The following is a 23,975-nucleotide window of genomic DNA, read 5'->3' as shown; positions in this document are numbered from 1 at the left end:
TGAATAATTTTTCGATATTGTTGCGTTTTCTTGTTTTAACTTTTTTAAATTCAACAATATTCATACTATTTCATGAATATAATATGTTTAATGTAGGATATACTTTTGTTTTATTGTTGTGACAATGTGTTTTGTAACATTTAACATAGGCTATATATTAAAAAAATTATTTTGGGCTTTTCAGCCTTTAATTGACAGGACAGCTAGGTGAGAGAGGGGGGGGGAGACATACAGGAAATCGTGGACCTCTGCGTCAAGGCATAAACCTGTCAGTATATGTGCTGCCTGCTCTGCCCACTGATCCAACCTGGCCACTAATTTTCTGTCCCTTGAGTTGATTTTGTTTCTGTTCCTTACACTACTCACTCAGAGGAAGTTTGCTGTAAGTGCCATTCATTTATTTAATGTTACATGTAATGTTTAAATGAAGTGAAGTTGTTTCCATCGCGGTGTAACACATGGTTTAAGTGGAAGTGGATACTTGTAGTAGGCCTATAGGCTATTTCAGGTTTAATGTGTAATCACAGAGTGCGTGTGGCAGAGCTCTCGGTGCTACCCATAGACTGTATATTATGGTGCTACCGTAGCCACGGTTTCACATTGCGGGCGCGTGCTCGTGTGCGCGCTCACACCGGCTATTGTGTTTTTTATCAACAAGGAGAGGAGACCACCGTGGCCTTCTTTACGGGGAACTGAGCTGGCGAACTGAACCCCAAGGACTGCGAAACCATGGCGGACGAACAAGAAATCATGTGCAAATTAGAAAATATCTTGGAAATACGGTAAGACTTGGCTAAAATGTACTGTTGTCAGAGGTTTGACACAAATTAAGAAACGTTTTCTTAGCTAACGTTAGCCGGCCAAGAATAAGCCCCTTGGCTTCGCTTTTGTTACTGAGCTAGCTAAAATTAGCCGGTCTGCTGCTGTCTTTAATAGGTTTTTGCTATTCTGGTTTTAGCAGGTTTCCGACAGTGTTGGGAATCAATCACTGCAGGCTAAATAAGACATAGATATAGAGAAGCTGTAGTTGAGGTGCATGTTCTGATCGTACATGTATCAACATTCCAGATGTGTATTAACAAAATGCCAGATGTGCGATGCCTATTATTTCTGTGGGGAAGCTAACTAGCTACTTAGCTAGCAAGCGCATCGGTCTGTCATTATCAAACTAAACACCGGTGACAGAATGGTGTTTGTTTGCCCTGATGTCTTCTTTGCAGCCACGTTTAATAACCGCAAAACATATGTGCAAAATACGTTAACGTTACATTAATTCATTCACTTAATACATTAATTAACGTGTGTGGTAATTCATAATTCTGCTTAAGATCAATGCACAACGTCTGTGAAGTTATTCATCATTTTACAAAAATGCAAAGCAATGCATGACAGATGGAACAAAAAAGTGTGGTGTTTTAGATGTGGCTGTTTTTGTAAGGGCTAATCGTTCTTTCTTTCTATTTTTTGCATCTGCGAGGGAAATAACCTGACAGCTGGTGTCTTTTGTCCATGCAGGAACAAGACTGTCCAGATGCAGAAGATCAAGTCCCGTCTTAAGGTTGAGTTTGAGGCTCTGGAATCTGAGGAGAAGCACCTGAAAGAGTACAAACAAGAGATGGATCTGCTTCTACAAGAGAAAATGGCCCATGTGGAGGAGCTGCGACTCATCCATGCAGATATCAATGTGGTGAGAGAGTCCTACATTTAGAGGTACCCTGAATGTAGAGGAAGTGCTGCTGAAATCTCAGTTCAGCTTTCAGATGGGTAGAATTTAGTAACAGCATTGGGAATAGCAATGTTAGACCAACAACACAAAATAAACATACATTGATGGCAATTCAAGTTCCTGTGTTATTTTCAGTATAAAATTTGTAATGACTAGGTGCAACCATTAATAGCTTATACAGAGCATATTACATGTGTATTTCTGAAATTCCCAATTCTGTCTCTCAGATGGAGAGCACCATCAAGCAGTCGGAGAATGACCTGAATAAGCTGCTAGAGACAACTCGCCGCCTACATGATGAGTACAAACCTCTGAAGGAGCATGTTGATGCCCTCAGGATGACTTTAGGTCTACACAGACTCCCTAACCTGAACGAAGAAGAGGAGAAGCTCTCCCTGGAGTCAGTACACACACACACACACACACACACACACACACACACACACACACACACACACACACACACACACACACACACACACACACACACACACACACACCTGAATATTCTTGTCTACATGTCTGTTCAACATTTGTATGATACATGACACACAATGAACAGTTTTTATTTTAACTTTATTGCCATTGTGCTTTTTCACATATAAACAGTCAAATTCACATAATTCACAAACACAAAGTGCTACAGTAAAATACTGTCTTTATGGCATTTTTGCACACACATATGCATATACATTGAAAATAAATACATTTAGGTAGCACGTCTCACAGAGTGATTGCAGTAACAGTGACGTTTCAGTGTACCGCAACATAGTGTTACAGAACAGAATGTGATGCTATGTACAAGCATTAAAACAAAGTTGATATTGTGTACTGTGCAAAGTCCAAAGATAATCAGGCCTACAGGGACATTGAGAGTATCAGTGTTGTGCTCGGTACAAAAAAAATAATGATTAGACACAGTAACTACTTACCTCTGTTAAAAAACTAACTCAATTACTTTACTGATTACTTTCACCAAAATAATACGCTACCGTGATACGTACATTTTTAGTTACCTCTTGAAATGCTGCCATTTTTAACGTGCCTATAGCTTTCATCTCAGTACTGTTATTATTATTATATCTGCCAGGATCATGTTTTATTTGTGCATGTGTGTATCTGTCCGAAGCTGATCTCGCATAATACTGGACCAATTAGCCAAATACTTTTTGTGCAAAATTAAGACTTTATGCTCAAGAACCTCTCTTGGTTGCGGTGGTCGTTCAATAATATCAGCCAGCTGCTTTGTCGGTTATGTCATTACTTATGGTGGCGATACACTGGGCAGCATTTTGGTCAACATGGGGTGTACTCACTTTTGTGAGATACTGTATGTAAACAGTCTACACAAGACGCAGCAGTTAAGTGCAAAATGTGTTAGTAACTGTGCCAGGAAAAAACCTAAATAGCCAACAGACTAAAGAAGACATACACAAACAGGTGTTTTGAACTTTGGTTCGAGTAAAGTGGCGAAATTTTTGAAGTCAATCGACTCCCACAGTTTTGTAGACATCCCAGTATCAATCCACATATTAACCCACGCTTCCTCACGCTTTTAGTGTTGATGCGTATTTACTAACCAGCAGCTATCGGGTCGCCGGTGAAAACACGCCTGTAGTGTTCTCTGTCCTGCGGTTGTCTCCGTCATGCTGTCTGGCCCTGGCCCCATACATCCACGCCCTGTACCGGGGTTATATTAGCTTCTGTTTCGGGGGAATGGGGCTTTGCGTTCTCCTTGCTCTGTCACTGCTTGTTAAGGTAAGGTAGGTTAGCCTCATTGTGCGCGCTTCTAAAATGTACTTTCAAATTCGTGGGATTTTTCCCTTAATTGTCCACTTATTTTACCACCTTCCACTGTGAGGCACTTGCTGTTATCTGACACAGTCATAATCAAATAGGACTCTGCCGCTTTCTTCCGTCTTTCGGTACCACTATGATGCCAGGCGAGGGGCATGGACTATGTTGTGTTCAATTTGACGTGGAATGTCGGTGTTCCCAGTCGGAAACTATGTCTACGGCATAGACTGAATAAAACAGGTCTATGTTCGGAAATGTCAACTCTGAAAGATATAACGTTATTTGCTCTGGGAAAGACATTGACAAAGACGAAAACTAAGGACATTTACTGGATAATTTTATTTCATTTTAGTTAGTTTTGCAAACAGACATTACAGTTTTAGTTTAGTTATTGTTTTTTTGTAATGCCTCGTTTTTATTTTTATTTCAGTTAACAAAATTTTTTTTTCCCCACCTAGTTTTTGTTATTTCGTTCGTTTTCGTCAACAATTATAACCTTGACACGGACACACAAACGACTGAATGCATGTTCCCTTCCAGGCTTAAAAGCTAAAGCCACAACACTTACTTACTTATGGTAAAAGCACAAATACAGTCGGAACTGGGTGCAGCTGTGACTGGTGAAATCCAGGGGTTACGCCTGACTGAGATAATAATGAAGTAACAAACCTTTCAATATCGGTAATTTAGTTACCCAATAAAAAAAAAAAAAAAAAAAGAATTAGAGTTATTGTGAGTTAGTCCCAACACTGGTGAGTATATCCGTTAATGTTGTTTATTTATAGGCCACAAGTACATATAAATGTAACAAATACAAAGACAAGAGGTCCAAGAATGGAGCCTTGCAGTACACCACGTCAGTGACTTTGAGAAAATAAACTTATTTACAGAATGTTGACATTTCCACCCATTCAAAGATAACTACTCCATCACAAACACTGACCTATTGCCTCAGTCTATTATCAAGGATGCTTTGGTCTACTATATAATATGCAGCATCAGACTGCAACAGCACTCAACAAGAAAAGAAATTACCATCATTTGTAGTTGAGTGCATGATCAAAGTTTTTCAAGGCTGATTTATTTAAATAGAAGAGAATTCCGCAGATTTAAGGTTAAAATGCAATTTGACCACAGTAATGCAACATTGTACAATAGTACAGGAGTAATCAACAGGGTTAAACATCGGTGCATTTAGAGTTTACTGACAGTTCTTTTTGGTGGTGATGGATAGACCAGGGGCTCGCTTCATCGAGAAGTAAACCTCTATATATGGGCGCCCGCTCTACCAACTGAGCTATCCGGGCGCCCAAGTGCAGCTTATTCTTAAAACTGTGAGGTGGAGGAAATTAATTTCCTTAGAGGAAATACTATTTCAGTGGGAGCCCTGAATGATTTGTCAGATTGTATTATTTTTTATTATGGAATGTTGAGCAGGCTTTCATAGCTATTGAGGTAAAATCTTTGGATTATCTCAAGTTAGTAAGACAGTTTGTTTTTAAAATGCCATTTATTGATGTTACCATTCACTTTTTTTATTGTATTTGGGATCAACAGGCGATATCTATAAACCTCGACACATCAAAGCAACACGTACCGTACACTAATGGCTCAATGTGGCATCATGACTTTGCGTAAAACATACACGCCATTTTCCTAAAGCCAAATGGTGTGTTAACTGTACGCATTACCACGTGGTGTCTTATTGCGAGAACATGCCGTACTATCGCGAGAACGTCAAAAAAGGTTGGGTTTAGGAAAAGAACATTGGGAAAGGCTTTAGTAACACAAAAAAACAACAAAAACATGACCGTGACCAACCTCACACGCTTAGGAAAACAATAAACGGTTGGGTTTAGGAAAAGAACATTGGGGAAGGCTTTATTAAAAAAAAAAAGCACTTAATAAACGCCACACGCAGGACGTGATCCCTGCTCTCGTGGGTGTAAGCCCTGTGTTTTACCCGTCCGCCACCCCAACCAACCACAGGCTTCCGTCCTTTCATACTACTCGCTACGGCGACGATTCACACGTAATGTAGGTCAATGGAGGCCACATGGCATTGATAAACACGCTAAAAAGCAATTATGCGTCTTGATAACACGCCAAAATGGCACACAAATTGGCATGTCCTACGTACGCCAACTAATGAGATCAGTCTGAATAAAATTAAAAAAAATACATGAATTACATTTTTACTCCCAAGAGGCCTCTGTAACATGTCTTGGTGGTAATGTGGAGGACATTTGAATAGAAAGAATAATTATTATAAGTATCTGATGTTCTCTTGATGGACAGGTCTATTGAGAAATTCTGGTCCAACTAAATTTCCCATCTTTTTGTCTTGATTCTGGATTCAGAAACTGGTCAGTAATTAATCCATTTTGAAGCTTCTGAAGTCCCTGTTCTCCACAACGATGTGGGCACATCAGGGGGGACTGACAGATAGGCTCCCACCCGTACAAACTGCAGTCTGACATTCATCAACAGTGGATGATATAAAAATTGGACAGTTTACTATGGAGCGAATCTGAAATGATGGTGACTAGTTTATTCATGATTGCCAATGTTTAATGCAACCAAGGATAGAGCTGGGCGATAGGGAGAAAATCAGATATCACAATATTCTTGACCAAATACCTCGATCGATATTGCGGCGATATTCTAGGGTTGACAATTGGTGCTTTAACAAAATATCTTCACACTTAGATTTTAGATAAATAATCATCAGTAATGTGGACATAATGTCTAAGTGGGGAAAAGGCAAATAATAGAACAGCTAGAACAGTCTGGTAAGTTCAGAAAAGTACATCACTTTACTGTAATGCAGCCTTTAAGACAGAAGCCTTTAACACTTCTGTCATATTACGATATCTGAAATCTAAGATGATATCTAGTCTCATATCACAATATCAATATAATATTGAAATATTGCCCAGCCCTAACCAAGGATCATGTTTGTGTTGTAGAAAATAACCTTTTATTTGAGATGATTCTGCCGTGGTTGATTTGGTCCCTTACTCAGGTATGGGTGTCGCTACATAGGGAATTAAAAGATGTATTGTAATTTCTCACTTTGGTTGGATATTGTATGAACTGAAAATTGAAATTTTCTTCACAAATGGGAAGTTTAAGTAGTAAGGAAGTGTGCTGGACCACTGCTGCTCTGCACACCGACAGCATCGGTGGCAGGCTGGCTTCTCAGTTTGTCTGTGCTCTGTGTTGAAGCTCAGATGACGAGTTAATTTGGCCAGGTGGTAGTCGTCTCTCTTTTCCACCTTGGTGGCGTGCTCCTTGATTTTCTCAGAGTTTGCGAGATACTTAAAATGTTCTGGCTTATCACTGTTGTCCTTCAGTGTTTTTACTTTTACTTTTTTTTTTTTTACTTAGAAGACAGAACTCATTACAGAGAGATTTATGATGACATCTGGGGAGATGTTAAAACGATCACTTGTGCATCTTGGTGCCAGAAAAGTAATTAACAGTAATAGTGCCTACCTGAACTATTTAAGGTGTGATAGAGTCACTCCGGCTGTGGGCTTTTGGGTACATTTTGAGATACTCTGCAAGACTGACATGTCAACAAAAGAGTAGTTGCGTTCCACTTCCGGGATTGCTCCAGTGCTACAGGACATTCAGCTGGATGCATGCACCTCATAATAACAAACCCAAACTAAACCAACTGTTATATTATTGTATTAACTTGTATGAAAACAAACATTATCATCATATTAACTGAAATATTGAAATGTGTGTGTGTGTTAAGGGTGCAGTAAGCGATGGTGCCAAACAATCAACTGTCAAACTGCCGAACTAAGTTCCGATTGGCTGGAAAAGTTTTTGGGGCTCGTGCACTCCTTTCTGTTTTTCTACTTACACAGCCAGGGCTGTGTATTAACACTAGATTTTGTTTTGAGCACACACAAAAAATAGAGAGCTAGGTAACTGTGAGGAGATATTTGTTGAATTTAACAAAAAGTGTATACTATACTAGCTTACTATACCTTTTATAAGGTTTATTATTTGCTTGCAGTAATCCTTAAATAGGAAATACAGCCCAATGCATTGGTTCTGTTGATGCTCTACTCTATCAAAAATCTATTTTGAGAGAGACCAGAGAGCATAAAGAAATGGGATATCACTTTTTATTATTTTTGAAAATGGGCCAAGCAGGCTATAAAGTCCAAGGACAAATTTCTTTCCCAGCCCTCCGCACTCACAGACACACTCACATACTTACTCACAGACGCACTCACAGACACACTCACATACTTACTCACAGACACACTCACAGACACACTCACGTGCGTGCAGACAAACGTTCTTACAAAGACTGGACTTTTGCTCAGAGTTGTACATATAAAGAGGATGTGTGAGATGACTATAATGTTCTCTTATTGTAGTCTCCTTTTGTATTGAGTTTTGCCCCTACACATCTCTTGATACAGAGCGTAGATGGGAAAATCTCAACTGTGATATGATTCATAAGCTCTAAATGAGAATCGCAGCTAGCTAGGTTTCGCTCTGTCTTTGCTTTTGAACAGTTACTTTGAGAAGCAGAAAGCAGAGTGGCAGAAGGAGCCACATGAGCCCGCCATCCCAGAATCCCTCGCTGCCGCTGCAGCAGCAGCACAGCAGCTTCAGGTTTCCAGGAAGCAAGATGCACGCCAGACGGCCACCTTCAGACAGCAACCCCCACCTATGAAGGTATTGCTCCTACTGACCTAAGATCAATCAATCAACATTAAAATGAATATAAAACAGCTGCAATCGTGATAGAAAAGTCATTTCTTTCAAGTTTGAATAGTCTGTAGATGGTCTGACCTAATAACATATCAGCCATTTTGGACTTTGCATTTTCTTTCTTAATTACAAAAGCACTGTGAATTTCCAAGATGTAATCGGCTGCTAGTTATGCCATATATGGAGAAAATGAACAAACTCAGACACCACCTTAGAGTTTGATAAACAAAATAATGCGCTTAGTCAGACACACCCAGACACATGAGTGTGTCTGTGGGTATCAATATTTCATGCATTTTCAACAAAAAGAAATAGCATTACACATTACGGTACAAATCAATCTTTTTTTGTGACGCACACTGTAGTGAAGCTTCTCAAAAACCAACAACACACACCTGAGCCCCTGGCTCTGTGCACAACAGAGTTTTTCCTGCATGCCTTCACAACATATAAAGTTAGACAGCCAATTAAAATCATTATTAGATCTTGGTATAAGCATGCTGAATGCTTATTGGCTCACTCACAATGATGAGATTTACTCCTTAGGCATTGAAATATGGTAATAAATGACAAGGCATTTGTCACTGCTCAATACTGTGAGGCAATTTGGCCTGTGCCTAAAAGTATCCAATTTCAGTACCCAGCCCTAGACTTAATATTATTCCCCCCTCTAGGCTTGCCTGTCCTGCCACCAGCAGATTCATCGTAATGCTCCCATCTGCCCATTGTGCAAGGCCAAGAGCCGCTCCCGCAACCCAAAGAAGCCCAAGAGGAAGCCGGATGAGTAGCTCCCACTCTACCTTCAGCTTCTGTGGGTTTAAAGGGACCTGGTCCAATACACTGATCTAAGATCAGCCATTTATGACTGAAATAACAGATCTGTGCTTCAGGACAATTTCCACAAACAGTCCCCATTTTAACAAGTCTTTCATGAACTGTCAACTGAAATTGATGGAGGATCCGGTAATGTCATTCTGTTGTTTGTTTTTATCAGTGCTTTGGATGTGTTTATATGTAACTGTATGACTTGTATATTAGGTTTACTAGGCCGTAACCATGTAACTGCAATAATGCAAAAAGGAACTTGATAAACTGTCCACATCATTTTGCCCATGTTTTTTTGCCTTAGATATTGTACTGTACTTTCTAATTTTTTGCAATGCATGTGTGCTTCCATGGCTGTCTGTTGTGTATTGTTTGTGCCAATGAAAAAACAAATAGGTTTAATTGAAGTTAAATAGAATACATTCTTTTAATGTTTACATTGTTCAAGTGACCACAAACAGGCCAGAGTCATCTGCTCTGAATAGTGTCGTGTGTTTAACTTTAATACAGTGATAAGTAAATAAATAGATGTTTTATACTAACCTTATTATTAGCATGTCCCTTTTTACACTCAAAAACAAAGGCTAGACATTTGTTTTTTTGCACATTAAGTGATGTGATCATAAAGCCAGCTGTGTTTATGTTTACACCACTACATACAGCTGTAGCTGTGCTGACGGGTAACCACCATCAGCATATGGATAAATATGTATTGGGTAAATGGGTGGGTTTACCCTGTGTGTCAAAATATAGAGATAGGAATATGTTTGACAGCAACACAATAGTATACCTTTCGTTGTATTAATACTGTGCCCATCATGTCTGCAGCTATCTGTCTGAAAAAGCACAGTGAGGTCTCGTTAAATGAGTTCCTGTAGCGTTTTTGTCAGGGTAACCCCTCATTTCATCTGTTGCTAGGGTAACTTCACGTTCCTTAGCTGTTGCTAAGGCAACCCTAGGTTGCCGTGACCCGCACACATCCACCAAGTTGTTCCTCCCAAATCCAGTGGTGGGCATCAAAAGGCTTTGGGAGAGTTTGCCCAAACTCTCCCAACGTTCACACTCCTGTAACAGAAACTGAATTGTTAAAATCCTGTGAATATTTACTTCGGATCCGTGAAATTGACACAATTATTCCACTTACTCCATAGCTCCAGTGGGTGTTTAGTCTTCCCTTCAGTGTTTGGAACTGCAGTTGTGTCTTCTTCCTCCTGATAAAAATGTTCAAGGCCAGAGAAGCCTGTTGGCGCTCACACACGCTGCAGACTGCGGGATCGTGGAGCTCCAGCTCTGCAGCCTGCCACACAACACAACACAACACATCAGGAGGAGAGAACAATCCCAGTGTCCCAACTCCCCCATTCAATGTCCTTCATTCATTATGAACCTGCTAAACCACCTGTGCTACCCTAACCTGTCTCAAATAAGACCCTCATCATTTTGGACACTAAACTGCACGTATACAAAAAAACAATGGCAAAAAGAGTCACATAAGAGTGTCAACTGACCCGTTTCATCTCCTCGTTGAATGTTTTGAGCTTCAGCATTAAGATGAGTTGAGGGGGGGCGGTCTGGACTTCAGGACCTTGACATATGAGATTGGGGGAGGACGTGGAGTATGGGACAGGGAGGTTAACGTTACATTCCCGGAGATCTCGGAACTCGGTCCTCCTCTCCCTCCCATTGGCTCCTCCGTGCTGCGTGGATCTCCCCCTGTCCGAGGAGGAGGGCTGGGGGAGGACACGAGAAATCATTCTTCTGCAGTGGTTTTTAAGGGCTTCTTCCTCCTCCTCCTCCATTTTGTAGGGGACACAGTTTGAGCTCTAACGTTATCTAACGGTTGCTCAGTTTTCAAACAGCAGCTAGCTAGCTAGCTAACGTTTGTTTAGCAACGTCAGCGGGAAATTCAGCAGCGCTCCAGTTGGGAAGAAATACATCCCGGTGTCGAAATCAACCGTCTAGCCACACCAAAGTGAAATATTAACAAACTTGAAACAAAGGTCATTGAAAACACGGCTTTAGCTTTTTACCAAACTCACTGTGTGCAAAGAGTAACCCTTCTTGCTCTTTTACGTGTTGGTGCCTTCCTGCCATCAGTGAGCCACTAGCGCCACCTGGTGGCCAACAGGCGGACGGCAAGGGCAAGCGCCTCCACATATTTATTTCTTCATGCATTTATTTAAAGATTCAATTCTTTTGAATTCCTCACATGTAAACCAGAGGGTGTGCAGTCAAGTATAAAGTGACAAGAATCACAATTACAAGTGCAAAACTATGTGAAATACCAAATATAACGTGCAATATTTAGACAAACACAGACAAAAAGGTGCAGTATAAAATCCTTTGGTCCATGCATACAATAGGCTGTGTGCACTGTGTTTAGTTTTCACATTGTTCCACTCGAAAAAGTGGGTAGGCTATAAAAAGAAGTTTTAACTCAAACTATGGTCATCAAATCTTCCATAATTATCACTAAGAGGGAGGTAAAAGCTGTCGGCATGGTAACGGAGTTTATACTTCAGTTTTTCATTTATGTAGTCCACTTTTTTGACAGAATATAACATATGTTAGATAAAACAACATGCTGTTTTGTCATATAATGGATCCAGAAATAGATATTACATTCTTGCCATTTAAAACATAATTGGTTAATAAATAAGACTTGTATTGTATTGCAATGGCTAATGATTATTTTGCCACTGTTCTTGGGTGAGGATTCAGGAAGTTTGCATTCAAAGCAAGTCTTAGTTATCCAAATGTAATAGTTCCATGTCTGTGCTTCCTCATGTATTTGTACAATGCCAGGAATCTGGACTCTCGGGCCATCTGCTGAAAGAATGGTGGTGTGTCACAGCCTCCCTTCTAAACACGGGACGGTCTGAAGACATGGCTGGGTTTGGAAAAGGAACAGCTGACTGGCCGCTCCTTTAAACCTCTGACAGTCACACAGCTGACACTTACCGAAATGGCTGCCCTGGTGTGATAGCGGGGCACATACAGGTACACTAACGGCCTTGGCTCATTGATTATTTGGCTTCGTCATCACACCCAACAGGGCAGCTGTGGGCTGTTGTGTCTTTATTACCTGTTCAACAAGTTAAAACAGAACATGGAGATTTATGTTTCTCCATGCACTGAGACACTGTGGCACAGACATCTCCTATTTCATTTTTGTTTTTATTCAGGACACACTCGGCAATCACCAACTGAGTGTCACACTTGTATCACCTTTCTAATTATAAACCGGAGCCTTCAGTCTCCAAGAATGGAAGTTTAGCCAGGCCCATCTGTGGCCTAAAATTAGCCCCCCCAACCCCCCCAAGCAAAGTGCTCTGGCCCCCTCTGCCACTTAACACACCACACACACACACACACACACACACACGCCATACTGCACTTTTCACAACTCACAGCTCCTGTGGAAGCATCACACACTCCTTGGAGGACCTTTCTTTCGTTCTTTCTTCCACGTGACTCATTAGAGCGTTTTGAAAGTGTTTAACTTCTCTTCTCCTTTGATGTCACAAGCAACTAGTTGAGGTGAGTGTCTTGATGCAATACATTTCAGTTTGCTGCTGTTGACACAAACCATGTAACGTTGTTTCTACTGAGCAAATTCTGAGGCTCTTAAAGGAAAAGTATTCTCTTTTTGTCTACCAGTATAAAATGCAGTCATCTATGGCATAGATTTAGGTCGTATTGCTCTGATGTGCGTTACATAAGGTAGCTGTGTCATGCAAACAAATTGCATTGTCTTCTGGTAGTCGTGTAAAAGGCCATGGTAAGAAACGTCATTCTTTTACTTTCACGTAGACATTTGTTACGTTAAAATAAAAAATCGTGCCTAACAGAAATAGGTGCATTACCATTTTTCTTTGACATGTTTGCCGTTGCAGATGGATGGGCTTTGACATCCACCAGCCTCGGGGGTTACATTATGGTTCTGGGCCAAGCTGTCAACAATAGTTTGATGGACATTTCGAAGATCTTCTCCCTGCTGCAGCCGAAGGAGGATGATGAGGACAGCGAGCATTGTCAGGCCTTGAACAACGCCGTGAGCAGCGACAACGTGACTCTGCTCTCCGAACTTCTGTCTCAGGAGAGTTACAGGAGGTCAATCAATGCCCGAAGCGGGTGGGGGGTCCCGGTCACCCCCCTGCGCACTGCCGCTGCTCTGGGACACCTGAGGTGCTTGGAGGTGTTGTTGGAGCACGGTGCAGAGGTGAGAGAGAGCATCATTTATTTATTTATTTTATTAGTTTATTTGTCAGGGACAATGTACAAAATACATTAATCTTACGAAAAGAGTTAGCTATTGCTAGTTTCCATCTGCAGTCCCCGGGCAGGTGCACACAATATTAAAACATATTACAAATAACTGTCAATAGTAATAAGAAATACATGCAAGATTACACTAATCAGATGTTTAAATAAAAAACCATCACAGCCTAAAATATATACAACATAGTCAAAAACATTTACCTCAATATTACATTTGTAAACTTTTAAGTGTGCTGATGCTCACATAGCTGGTTATCAAGGATGTATTTCTTTAAGTTTTGAGAGAAATTATTCAAATCTACAGACAACTTTAGACTGCCTGGGAGTTGATTCCATTGTTTAATGGTTTTAAATGAAAAGGCTGTCTGTGCAAAGGCAGAGGATCTTTTCAGGATAGCACAATTTCTGTGAACAGTGGAGCATGATGTTCTGTTTGTATGTTCAGAATAAAGTTCTACAAATTTTTTCATTGAGGGTGGAGCAATATTATTAACAATTTTAAAGACTGTTCTTAAGTTTGTATATCTAATTAGGGAATCAAAACTTAATATTTTATATTTACTGAGGATATTACAATGATGATAGCGAAGGACTTTTCTATCAAGCACTTTTAACGCTTGATTATAGACCGATCTGAGGGATTTAAGTGTAGTCTCGTTGGCCTGAGACCAACAGGACAAACACTAGGTGATGTGTGGTGAGATCATGGCATTGAAATACATGAAATATGCTTCAATTGTCAAACTATTCCTAATGTGTCTAAAAACAGAGATATTATATTTAATAGAGTTGCACATTCTTTTAATATGTTTTTTAAAACTTAGAGTTTGGTCCTAGATATTTTATCTCTGTGACAATGTTAATTTTGTGTCCATTAAAATAGATGTTAGGCATATCTTTAACTTTATTGGACTTAGCGAAATACATTCCAACAGTTTATTCGATGTTTAGTGTTAAGCAAGAAGATTTAAGCCAATTACTTATTTTGTCCATGGCTGAGGACAATTTAGTAGCTACTTGCTCCATATCCCTCCCATGTACGTAGATGACGGCATCATCCGCGTACATGATGATCTCTATGCCCTTGCACACAGCCGGCAGATCATTGATGTAAATACTGAACAACAAGGGTCCCAGAATGGATCCTTGCGGGACCACAGTTGTGCAGGGCTTCAGAGAGGACAATGTATTTTTTACCCTCACACATTTCATCGGATCTGAAAGATATGATTGTATCCAATGCAATGTCTCCATGGACAAATTATACTTAGAGAGCTTAGACAGGAGGACACCGTGGTTTACCGTGTCAAAGGCCTTTCGCAAGTCCAGAAACACGGCACCCACCGTGCCCCCTCTGTCCAAGTTGGCCTTGATACTTTCTATCAGATAGCAGCAGGCTGCGTCGGTGGAATGGTTGCGTCTAAAACCGAACTGCATGGAGTGCAACAAATCATTACAATCTAAGTGATCTTAGCTGCTCTATCATGGCTTTCTCAAGAATTTTAGATACTACAGGCAATATACTAATAGGCCTGTAGTTGCTTATTTCATTTTTGCTTCCTGATTTATGAATTGGTGTTATAACTGCTGTTTTAAAAACACTGGGGAAGATACTCTCATCAATGGATTTATTCACAATATATGTAATAGCTGGTGTTAAAATCTCCCTATGTTTTTTAATGAGGGAGCTATCAAGTCCCCAGAAATCTTTAGCTTTTGAGTTCGATAAGGATTGTATTATTTTATCCGTTTTAGAATAATCAATGTGTTTAAAACACAGAGCCTCATGATCATAAGTGGAAGGCTGAGGTGATGAACAAGGATGAGGCAATCCAGAAACATGTTGGATAATTTCATTCACTGAGTCAATAAAATAATTATTAAAATAGTTTAAAACTGTTAGACCATCCTTGTGATTTTCGTCATCTATTTTCAGCTCTATTATTCCACTCTTAGTTTGCATCTTTCCAGTTAGTTTGTCTATAGTTTGCCAAAGTCGTTTAGAATTACCCTTTGCTTGTATTCAGATAAAATGTTGCTTTTGCTTGTCTTATCTGCTTAGTGACTTTGTTTCTAAGTCCATTGTAGATCAGACGATCAGTTGTAAGTCCCGTTTTATGAGACTTTTTTAATGCTGAATCTCGAGTTCTCATCAATTTCCATAGATTATCATTTAACCAAGGTAGAGGGATTTTGCCTTTAGGTTTTACCTTTTTTCCTTTAGAATGTTTAAAAACAAGCTGTTGAAACTTCTCTATCAACTCACTAGTAGCTACATTAATGTCTTTATCATTTACCATTTCAAACCAATTTACCTGTCTTATTTCATTATCAAACTTCTCAATATCTTTCCTGGGGATATAGAGTACAGATTCATTAATATCAGCCTTATTTAAATTTCGGTAACGCGCTTTTGACAGTTTCCTTGCAATTAATGTTAAATTATGATCAGAAAAAACGGTTATTAAATTATAAACTTTACCGATACGGTCTGCTTTGTTAGTAAAAACTAGATCAATAAGTGTTTGAGAAGTCTTAGTAATCCGAGTTGCTTTTTCAATTATTTGGGTAAAATTAAATTTTTTAGTAATCTCCTTTAGTTTTTTTCTACTATTTTTATCCATCCAATTTATATTAAAATCCCCCATGAGAAGTATTTCTTTTGCCTCACATTTTTTAAGAATGTCAGTTAGGTGATAAAAAAATATATTATTTGCTGTCGGAGGCCTATACAAAACAAGAACAGCGAATGACATTTCCGGAGACAGCCTAATTTTTATCCCCACACATTCCAAAACATCTCCTACTGATTCCATGTGTACACATTGAAAACTGTCCTTGACATAAATCATTACTCCGCCCCCTTTACCATGACCACGGTCACGCCTGTAGATGTTGTAGCCTGGAATATGAACAGCACTATTTGAAGTGGTGGGTTTTAATCAAGTCTCAGAAAGACACAAAAAGTCGAGGTTGGAATGTGTTAGCAACTGTTCAAGTTGTTCAGATTTCGATACAGCGCTTCTTATATTTAGGTGTCCCCCAAATACACCTTTAGGTTTAACCTTTGGGTCCCAGAGTACTTTAGCATGGTTAACAGTCTGACATAGTCTGTATCTCTGTTGTTTGGTGACAACGTTTGAGAGATCATCTTGTTCAGCTCTCAAATGAGGATGGTGAGATGGATCTTTGAGAGTAGGTGTGGAGGGGGCGGGTGGGACACTACAGCTGTGCCTGCTGGTGGGTGTAATGAACATATAGTAAGTATCCTATTTAATAACCCAAATTATATACACTCCACTCAGCTATCACACATTTAATTTATGTAAGAGCTCCCAAAAAAGTTCATAGATTCTTCCAGCAGGTATTTTTCACCTATTTATATGAAGAGTAAGAAATTAGACCAGAATTAGATCAATTTAGGGCATTAAACATGCACTAATCAATATTTTAAATTGAACAATGGATCAAATGAGTAAGTGTAACAGGAAAGGGGTCACTGGTAGTGACAAACCTACACAACATTACTACCCAACTCTGCAGTTTACCTCAGTTCTACAGAATGTTTTTTAGCGTATTTTAGCTCTTTGTTTTGGTTTTCCACGCGATTTTGGAAGTGGAGACCTCACATCTTTTCCAGAGTGCAGAGTTGATTTTCTGAAGCTGCAGGCAGCTGTTTTCAGCAACAAAAAAAGCTTCAATAAACAGACTATATGCTACCGGACCAGTACCAAACACCAGATGGACAATTTTAGCGATTGGCTATGGAAATAGTTGATCATTTACATGCTAAAATGCCAGATATTTCCCTCAGGACTTGGTGGAGATGGAACAAAGCTAAAAGGAGAGTGAATATTGGACTGAAGTCATTAGGGTGAATAAATAAATGGTAATTTTGCTCGGTGTCTTCTGTATGTATAAATAGGGAATTCCTCTGAGGTGAAAATATGTCAATGTTGTGTTTACAGCCAAATAAATCAATCAATGCAGCTTTAATGATACATAGTGCATGTTCTTGAAACACCAAATCACCATTTGTCAGGAATGTTTCCCACTGTTACAACATGTTGGTGTATTGCTGTGTTTGAATCCAGGTTGACAGCCTGGATGTGAAGGCCCAGACGCCTTTGTTCACAGCAGTCAGTGGGAAACATCTAGACTGCGTGGTTGCCCTGCTGAAGGCCGGAGCCGATCCTAATGGCAGCCAGTACAACAACTGCTCCCCGGTGCTGATTGCAGCCCGGGAGGGCGACATAGACGTGCTCCGAGAGCTGCTGCGCTTGGGAGCCGAGGTGGACGTCAGGCCCAAAGTCCCCGAGTGGGCTGCCAACGCCACGGCCTGCAGAGGGCCCCTTTATATCTCAGCTGTTTATGGACACCTGGACTGCTTCAAACTGCTCCTTCTCCACGGGGCCGACCCCGACTTTAACTGCACAGATGAGAAGATGCTGGCCAGGATAAAGCAGCCAAAGACAGTCCTGGAGGTGTGTCTGCGTTATGGCTGCGGGGTGGAGTACATCCAGCTTCTCATAGACTTTGGGGCAGACGTGTATCTGCCCACGCTGATCATTGACAAGACTACAAAGCAGAATGAGGCTCTCATTCTGCTGCTCAAAGAGAGAGGTGAGACACGCATTGTAGTCTGGTTCTGGAAGCGTTGAAGTTTTCAAAGTTTCAAAACGTTGATCCACCTGCATTTGTCTTTTTTCTGCTCCAGTTTGTCCCAAAACACTGATGTCGCAGACTCGGCTGGCAATTCGAAGATGCCTCCCCTGTGCCAATAAGGAGCATGCTGTTGACAGTTTGGATGTTCCTCTGATCCTGAGGAACTACCTGAAGCACGACACCTGTGAACTCATCGGATGCTAACCTTAGCATCAGAATAAATAGCCAGCGACATTAGTTTTACCTCATTGCTGTACGCTTATGACTGGAGATTTGATTTGAGCTTTTCCTACAATAACAGACACTCTGACACATAGAGGTCACTATACAGTCCCAGTGCTGTAAAGTCTTGTTTTTTTAATTATTTATATAAGATTGAAATGTTTGACTCCTATTAGATAAATAGCTTTAGTTCAAATAGATAGTTATTTTAGCTCTACAAAGCTCATTGGAGTGTCTTTGTCAAACAGAAATATGATCATCCTAAAGGGCTCCATGTTGGAAAATCTGCCATGTTTTTGGGAAGTGTAAGACCACAGTTGACCACTAGAGACCACAGTAATACTGCGTATTGCTCTTGTCCAAATTTGATGCTTCCCATTTGTAATTTTGAACATCTGTTAATGCCTTTTTGCATCACTGTTCGCTCTGCCCTCTTCATAGGTAACATTACACAATCAGATATAGTCTCACTTCTATTATTTATTATTTAGACATCCAGAGACAACTGGAGACACACACACACACACACACACACACACACACACACACACACACACACACAGCGACAGTGTCTGCATCACACCAGGATGTCTTAGATCTTGCCTGAAAAACTTCAAACATAGGAAGCGGAGTGATCAGCCTACACTTCAGCATGGCCAAACGGGATAACATATTTGCATAAGTCTCATTACTTATTGATTACAGCATAGTTATTTGCAGGCCAAATTTGTGGTTGGAAGTTAAAAATTTTCTTTTGTGACGTAACACCTTCCTGATGATGTTGTGATCTACTGCCTTTAAATCTTTCTTCTGTAATACGTACATCCAGGAGTTAACGTGTCAGCTTTTGGGAATGGGGACCTATACAAACAGGAAATTATGTCATACAACAGGAAGCTCAGCACAATGCTCTCTCTCACACATTTACGCCTGGAAACGTAGTTCTGTAGAGGTTTTATTTTCAACAAAAGTACAGCTATATCAGATATGGATTTATTTTTACAGCGAAGTACAACATATTCCCAGTGCTTCTGATTACATCAAAACATATAATGTACATACAGTTGACATCTCCACTCTTCCATTCACAGTTTCTGGATTGAATAGGCATTATTTTTCAGGTTTTTCATTTCTACAACAAATAATCAAACTCAAAGGTCAGCAAGAAAGAAAATGACAAATGTTTGCATATGGTGACATAGGATATGGATACTGTGAATTCAATTTTCTGTGATAGGCAAAAATCCAGACCTCAAACTAGATGGTATAATACAATGGATAGATTCCAAAAGTGGGATGTCAGTCTTCTGTTACCCTTGTTGTCATAGGACACCACATCAATATATGGCTCAGTGAAGACTCTGTTGTACCCGGACTATTTTGAAACAACACAGGACTGCATAACCAACTGCAAGGAGTTCCTACTGAAGATAGTCGCTATGCTAAATGTGAGTGAACGCGGTTAGCGACTCACGTACGCCCTGGACTCAAAGGAATTACATAATTCTGATGCATCCAATTGACAGTCTGCTAAATTGGCTGTCTTGGTTTTATGAAATATAAAAAAAAAAAAAAAAAAAAAATTCCACACAGAAGGCTGTCCTCTCAGCTCTCAGTACAAGGGCAGAATTATAATTATATCAGAAAAATAAAACCAATATATACATACTTTTTAACAATGTGGCCAAACTGGTACTATTTAATACTGCATTCAATAAATACAAGTGTGGAATTTGTACTGTCATGTCATTGTACTTCAAAGAATCATGTCTTAATCAGAAACAAGAGCACTAAATGAATTGCAATGCTGTGTGTGTGTGTGTGTGTGTGTGTGTGTGTGTGCATCTTCAGGATTATGTTTATTTTTAGCTCATCCCGAGAGGTTTCGCATTTATTCAGCTCTTCTGCTTGACTACAAATGTATACACAAACACCCATGATCAGTGCTAACTCCTATTTGGTTCACTGTTGTCATAGAAAATGATACCCGTTTTGCCTCAGCAGTTAATGGCATTAAAAAAAAATAAAATAAAAAACAGCAGTTTGGATCGTGACAGTGCAGGTTGGAGTCAAAAGAAAAGAAAAGAAAGTAAAAAAGATTTAGAGCAAGTTTATAGTTTATAGTACCCAATATATCTGGGCAAAGAGAGCATTCGTGCCTTTCATTTCACCTATCAACAGTTCAGTCTTTGATTCAGCATGATGAAAGATGTTCCCCTCTACTTAATAAATAAAAACAGAAGCTACAAGCTGTAATATGTCGTGAGCAGGAGACAGGTGGACAGAGAAAAGAACTCCCGGCAGTGAGATGGCATGGGTTCACAAATGAATGGTTCCGCGGTGTGAAAAAATCCCATTGGAAGTTAAATGAAACTAAACAATCTGTTAAGAGTTGTCTAAAGTCTCATGCAAAATATTGGATGCCACGAGCATGCATTTACCTGGTACTGAGGTCTACCGCACGCTAGAACTGGAACAACATTCGTCTCCAACGCAAAATACCAATATCCAAATATATGATCTGTTCTTTTTACATTATTTACAGTGTAGCTGATAAAGATAAAATAGATGATAGATTTTGATTCATAACTCACTGATAATAATATACTTTGAAAAGTGAAACCTAGAACTTGACTAATGGAAATCTGTTTCCTACTATAAATTCAAATGAGACCACCTTTCAGCATGTTAAATAGATAACAATAAAGGAATTCTATGCAGTTTCTAAACGTCTGAAATTAGAATTAACTTCTTTTTGTGCAATAAAATTACGGCTATGTACGTGTGATATAATATAATAAGGTGTATTTCAGTCAGACAGCACAGTATCTACTCATATGGAAAAGGCCTGGCCTCTAAGTTTCTGTCCAAGTGGATCTCATGCACTGGGGAACGAGGAATTCCCAGTGTGCTTGAGAGAACAAGAGAGAGAGAGAGAGAGAGAGAGAGAGAAAGAGAGAGAGAGAGAGAGATGCAAGTCCCACACTGAAGGGAAAATACATGACTAATTCAAATCTGCCTGTGAAACTGAATAGATAATCACTAGTGGAATGCTGGAAGGCACTGTTAAGATAGCATCTCTCTTCTCCGCAGCAGAACGGGCCAGCAAGTGCGCATGATTATGCGTGTGTGTGCGTGTTTGTGTGTGTGTGTGTGGAGTGTATGTGTGTTTGCCTGCATGCTTATGTCTGTATGTTGGTGGTGGCGTAGAGTAGAGGAATGGGGGCAAGAGAGGGGGGCGGGGGGGCGTAGCATGGGACCTGAGGTTATCATGGCCTGAGAACCATATCTTTTTGCAGCGCCAGACCAGGGAATTATCTTCCAAAACAATCTCACTGGGAGCCATCTCTACAGACACCAGCAGCCAACTCAGCCATTTCTCAACTTTCTTTACTGAAACAAAACATAAATTACACAACATACAAAGCAATTCTAAGGTCTTTTTTTTTCTCTCCCCAATAGGTTATAAGGCCTATAAGAAGGCAAACAAATGACATAGAACGATATATAAATCTTTCATATCACGTCGTAGTGAAGAGCGAAGATATATAATGATTTATCACATTGCACAAGTTGTCATACTGTATATGTACTGTCCATCAGGTGATATAATTCAACACAAAATGTACTTCTGTATCTGAGGTCACAAAGCATACAGAAAAGGACCGTGTAGGACTCATGTGTCACTTACATTCCAACTGTAGAAAAGAATACACCTTCATAATGTATGTAAATCGGTAGTTTTTTCCTCGGTAGATCTTATCTTTCCTAACACCTCTGTTGTAGTATCATGTGGCAGGATTGCCCACAGCAGCTTCAGTTGATTAAACAAATCAATCTGATCAGGCACCAGCTCTCTGTAAATCACTTAACAGTGCCGAGCTAACTGCCAGAACACGGATCAGATCTGGGAAAACAACGCAGAGGAGCGCGGCCTTTAGAGACGCGTGGATCTGTCAGAGGACACCTGCATGCTACAGATTCAATTCACCTCTCTGCCTCTCTGTGGTATCGGCTCACACTTCTGCAGCGTACGTTCTTTCAGACTCACAACCGACTGCTATGGTTGTCCTGTCCCTTTAGAATTTCTGCCATTTTTTTTGCAACCATTTCTTCTTCTGCTGGTTAAGGGTTCGTTCTAATTTCTCACACTGTGGCAAACGTTTGCGTCACTCCTACCCAAAGGAAAGTACTCCTTAGACTGAATATGTGCTGTGCTTTTTTTTCTTTTTTTTTTTTTTACACAATGTGAGCAATACAAAATACTTAAGCTAACTGAAGGAGCCTTTCTTCTGACAGCTGACGTGAAAAAAAGATCTTATTTTAAACCGCTTCAACTCTCAGTGGATTTCCTTGGAGGTAGGCTGTTCTCTTTCCAAACGCCCAGTGAGCTGCCAGCACAGTGCTACAGGGGTGGTCTCTGGGGAGAGTGGGGGAGGGGCTCTGACACAAGGCAGGTGGACCGTAGCCTGCCTATCTCCTGCTCCCAGCTGTTTCATCTGAGCGGCAAGCTCTCTCGCGCCAAACGTAAACCCCACAGCCCCTCGGTGTGATCGGTTATGAATACCCTGTCAAAAGTGGTTGGTGAAAGGATGTAAATATTCTATTGATGTTCCGACTATTGATTTGTTCCCTGACCCGTCATATCATGGCCAATGGCAGCTTTCCAAGAGAATGAAGCTGTTCCTCTGAGAGCCACTGACTCACCGAGGCTGAGCAGGTGGGAAGGGAGATAGAGAGGACACGAGAGGGATGCAGCGAGTGAGGGAAACACTGTGAGCGTCGGTGAAGAAGAGAGGGCTACTGTAATGCGAACAGCTAGCGAGAGCAACACGGAGCGTTGGGAGTGAGGAGGAGATCCAGACGCAGACATCAGTAGCGCTAGAGGTGGCCCGGCTGGGTCAGAATGGATCGAACTCGGAGACCACGCCGACACTCGAGCTTCACAGGCCCTTCACACGCCACAGCCGGTAGCTGAGGCCCGTCATTATTCAATCTCACACAGCAGCACAGCAAGATCTCAGCTTTGTTGGACACAATCATACGACTAGCAATGCTCTGGTTTAGCCATGTGTTTCTCTCCAGATGATGGATTCAAAATGAATTAATATAACAATCTAAAGAACTGCAGGACATTCAGGTGGCGTGAAGATGCAGAATCCAAGGGAAAGAGTTCATGACTGTTGACTCGGCTGGAGAAGCATGATAACTAAGAACGTTACTGACATATATGAATTGTAAAGTTGTAATTTGTCCTCAATGTTTTAAATCCAAGTCTTCAGTCCTCTTGCTGCTTCCCATCAACCTCTATATTAACAATGGTTAATTTTCAAAAGTCCCTTGTGTGTGTGTGTGTGTGTGTGTGTGTGTGTGTGTGTGTGTGTGTGTGTTTGTTTTTCGTATTTTTCTTCATCATGGGACATGATCATCCAGTGTTTGGTGCTTCTAAGAAAAATAGCTGGTCCTTCAGAAGAGTCTGTGTATCTCTATTTCTTAAATGGAGCTAATCTACTAAAATTCTGCCAGAAAGGAGCCTGGCCTCTTTTGGATTGACTGAATTCAAAAACCTCTCCTTGTGCCATGTCCTCCGTTACCTCATACTGCCCCGCACTGAGGGGGTCCTGGGGGGGCGGGTATGAGGGGGGCGTGCACCTGTTTACACCTAAGAAGGCAGGTGCAAAAAGAGCAAGAAGGGTGGGGGGGGGGGTGTAAGGGG

The 23,975-nt window shown here is 40.5% G+C and overlaps 4 protein-coding genes across 9 annotated transcripts in view; 2 read left to right on the top strand and 2 right to left on the bottom strand.

The window, feature by feature from the left end:
* Nucleotides 1–265: 265 nt before the first annotated feature.
* zc4h2 (zinc finger, C4H2 domain containing) lies at nt 266–9,638 on the top strand. Of its 2 annotated transcripts, XM_028588916.1 has the most exons (6): nt 266–382; nt 659–782; nt 1,516–1,687; nt 1,954–2,126; nt 8,068–8,230; nt 8,941–9,054. In XM_028588916.1, the coding sequence occupies exons 2-6, from the start codon at nt 730–732 to the stop codon at nt 9,052–9,054; spliced, it is 675 nt and encodes a 224-aa protein (XP_028444717.1). In that variant the 5' UTR covers nt 266–382; nt 659–729. The 2 variants fall into 2 exon arrangements, with proteins under 2 accessions (XP_028444717.1, XP_028444718.1); XM_028588917.1 differs by lacking the exon at nt 266–382 and having other exon boundaries at nt 424–782; nt 8,941–9,638.
* On the bottom strand, nt 9,494–12,570 carry LOC114562467 (uncharacterized). Its single transcript, XM_028588838.1, has 5 exons — nt 12,503–12,570; nt 12,053–12,125; nt 10,600–10,821; nt 10,236–10,388; nt 9,494–10,168 (listed from the first exon to the last, which is right to left on the bottom strand). The coding sequence occupies exons 1-5, from the start codon at nt 12,568–12,570 to the stop codon at nt 9,920–9,922; spliced, it is 765 nt and encodes a 254-aa protein (XP_028444639.1). The 3' UTR covers nt 9,494–9,919.
* Nucleotides 12,451–20,003, top strand: asb12a (ankyrin repeat and SOCS box-containing 12a). Its single transcript, XM_028588637.1, has 4 exons — nt 12,451–12,631; nt 12,988–13,313; nt 17,467–17,995; nt 18,090–20,003. The coding sequence occupies exons 2-4, from the start codon at nt 13,029–13,031 to the stop codon at nt 18,239–18,241; spliced, it is 966 nt and encodes a 321-aa protein (XP_028444438.1). The 5' UTR covers nt 12,451–12,631; nt 12,988–13,028; the 3' UTR covers nt 18,242–20,003.
* Nucleotides 18,998–23,975, bottom strand: part of arhgef9a (Cdc42 guanine nucleotide exchange factor (GEF) 9a) — a 54,177-nt gene continuing 49,199 nt past the window's right edge. For 4 of the 5 annotated variants that reach the window (XM_028588630.1, XM_028588634.1, XM_028588635.1 and 1 more), the window contains one exon: nt 18,998–23,921. In XM_028588630.1, coding sequence (XP_028444431.1) covers nt 23,746–23,921 — 176 coding nt within the window. In that variant the 3' untranslated portion in view covers nt 18,998–23,745. The remainder of the gene's footprint in view (nt 23,922–23,975) is intronic. The other variant, XM_028588633.1, reaches the window with a different exon arrangement.

The sequence above is a fragment of the Perca flavescens genome, chromosome 10, assembly GCF_004354835.1.
Source record: "Perca flavescens isolate YP-PL-M2 chromosome 10, PFLA_1.0, whole genome shotgun sequence".
Classification (NCBI taxonomy): domain Eukaryota; kingdom Metazoa; phylum Chordata; class Actinopteri; order Perciformes; family Percidae; genus Perca; species Perca flavescens.
The sequence above is the reverse complement of the archived record's forward strand: the minus strand, read 5'-3'. Positions and strand labels throughout refer to the sequence as shown.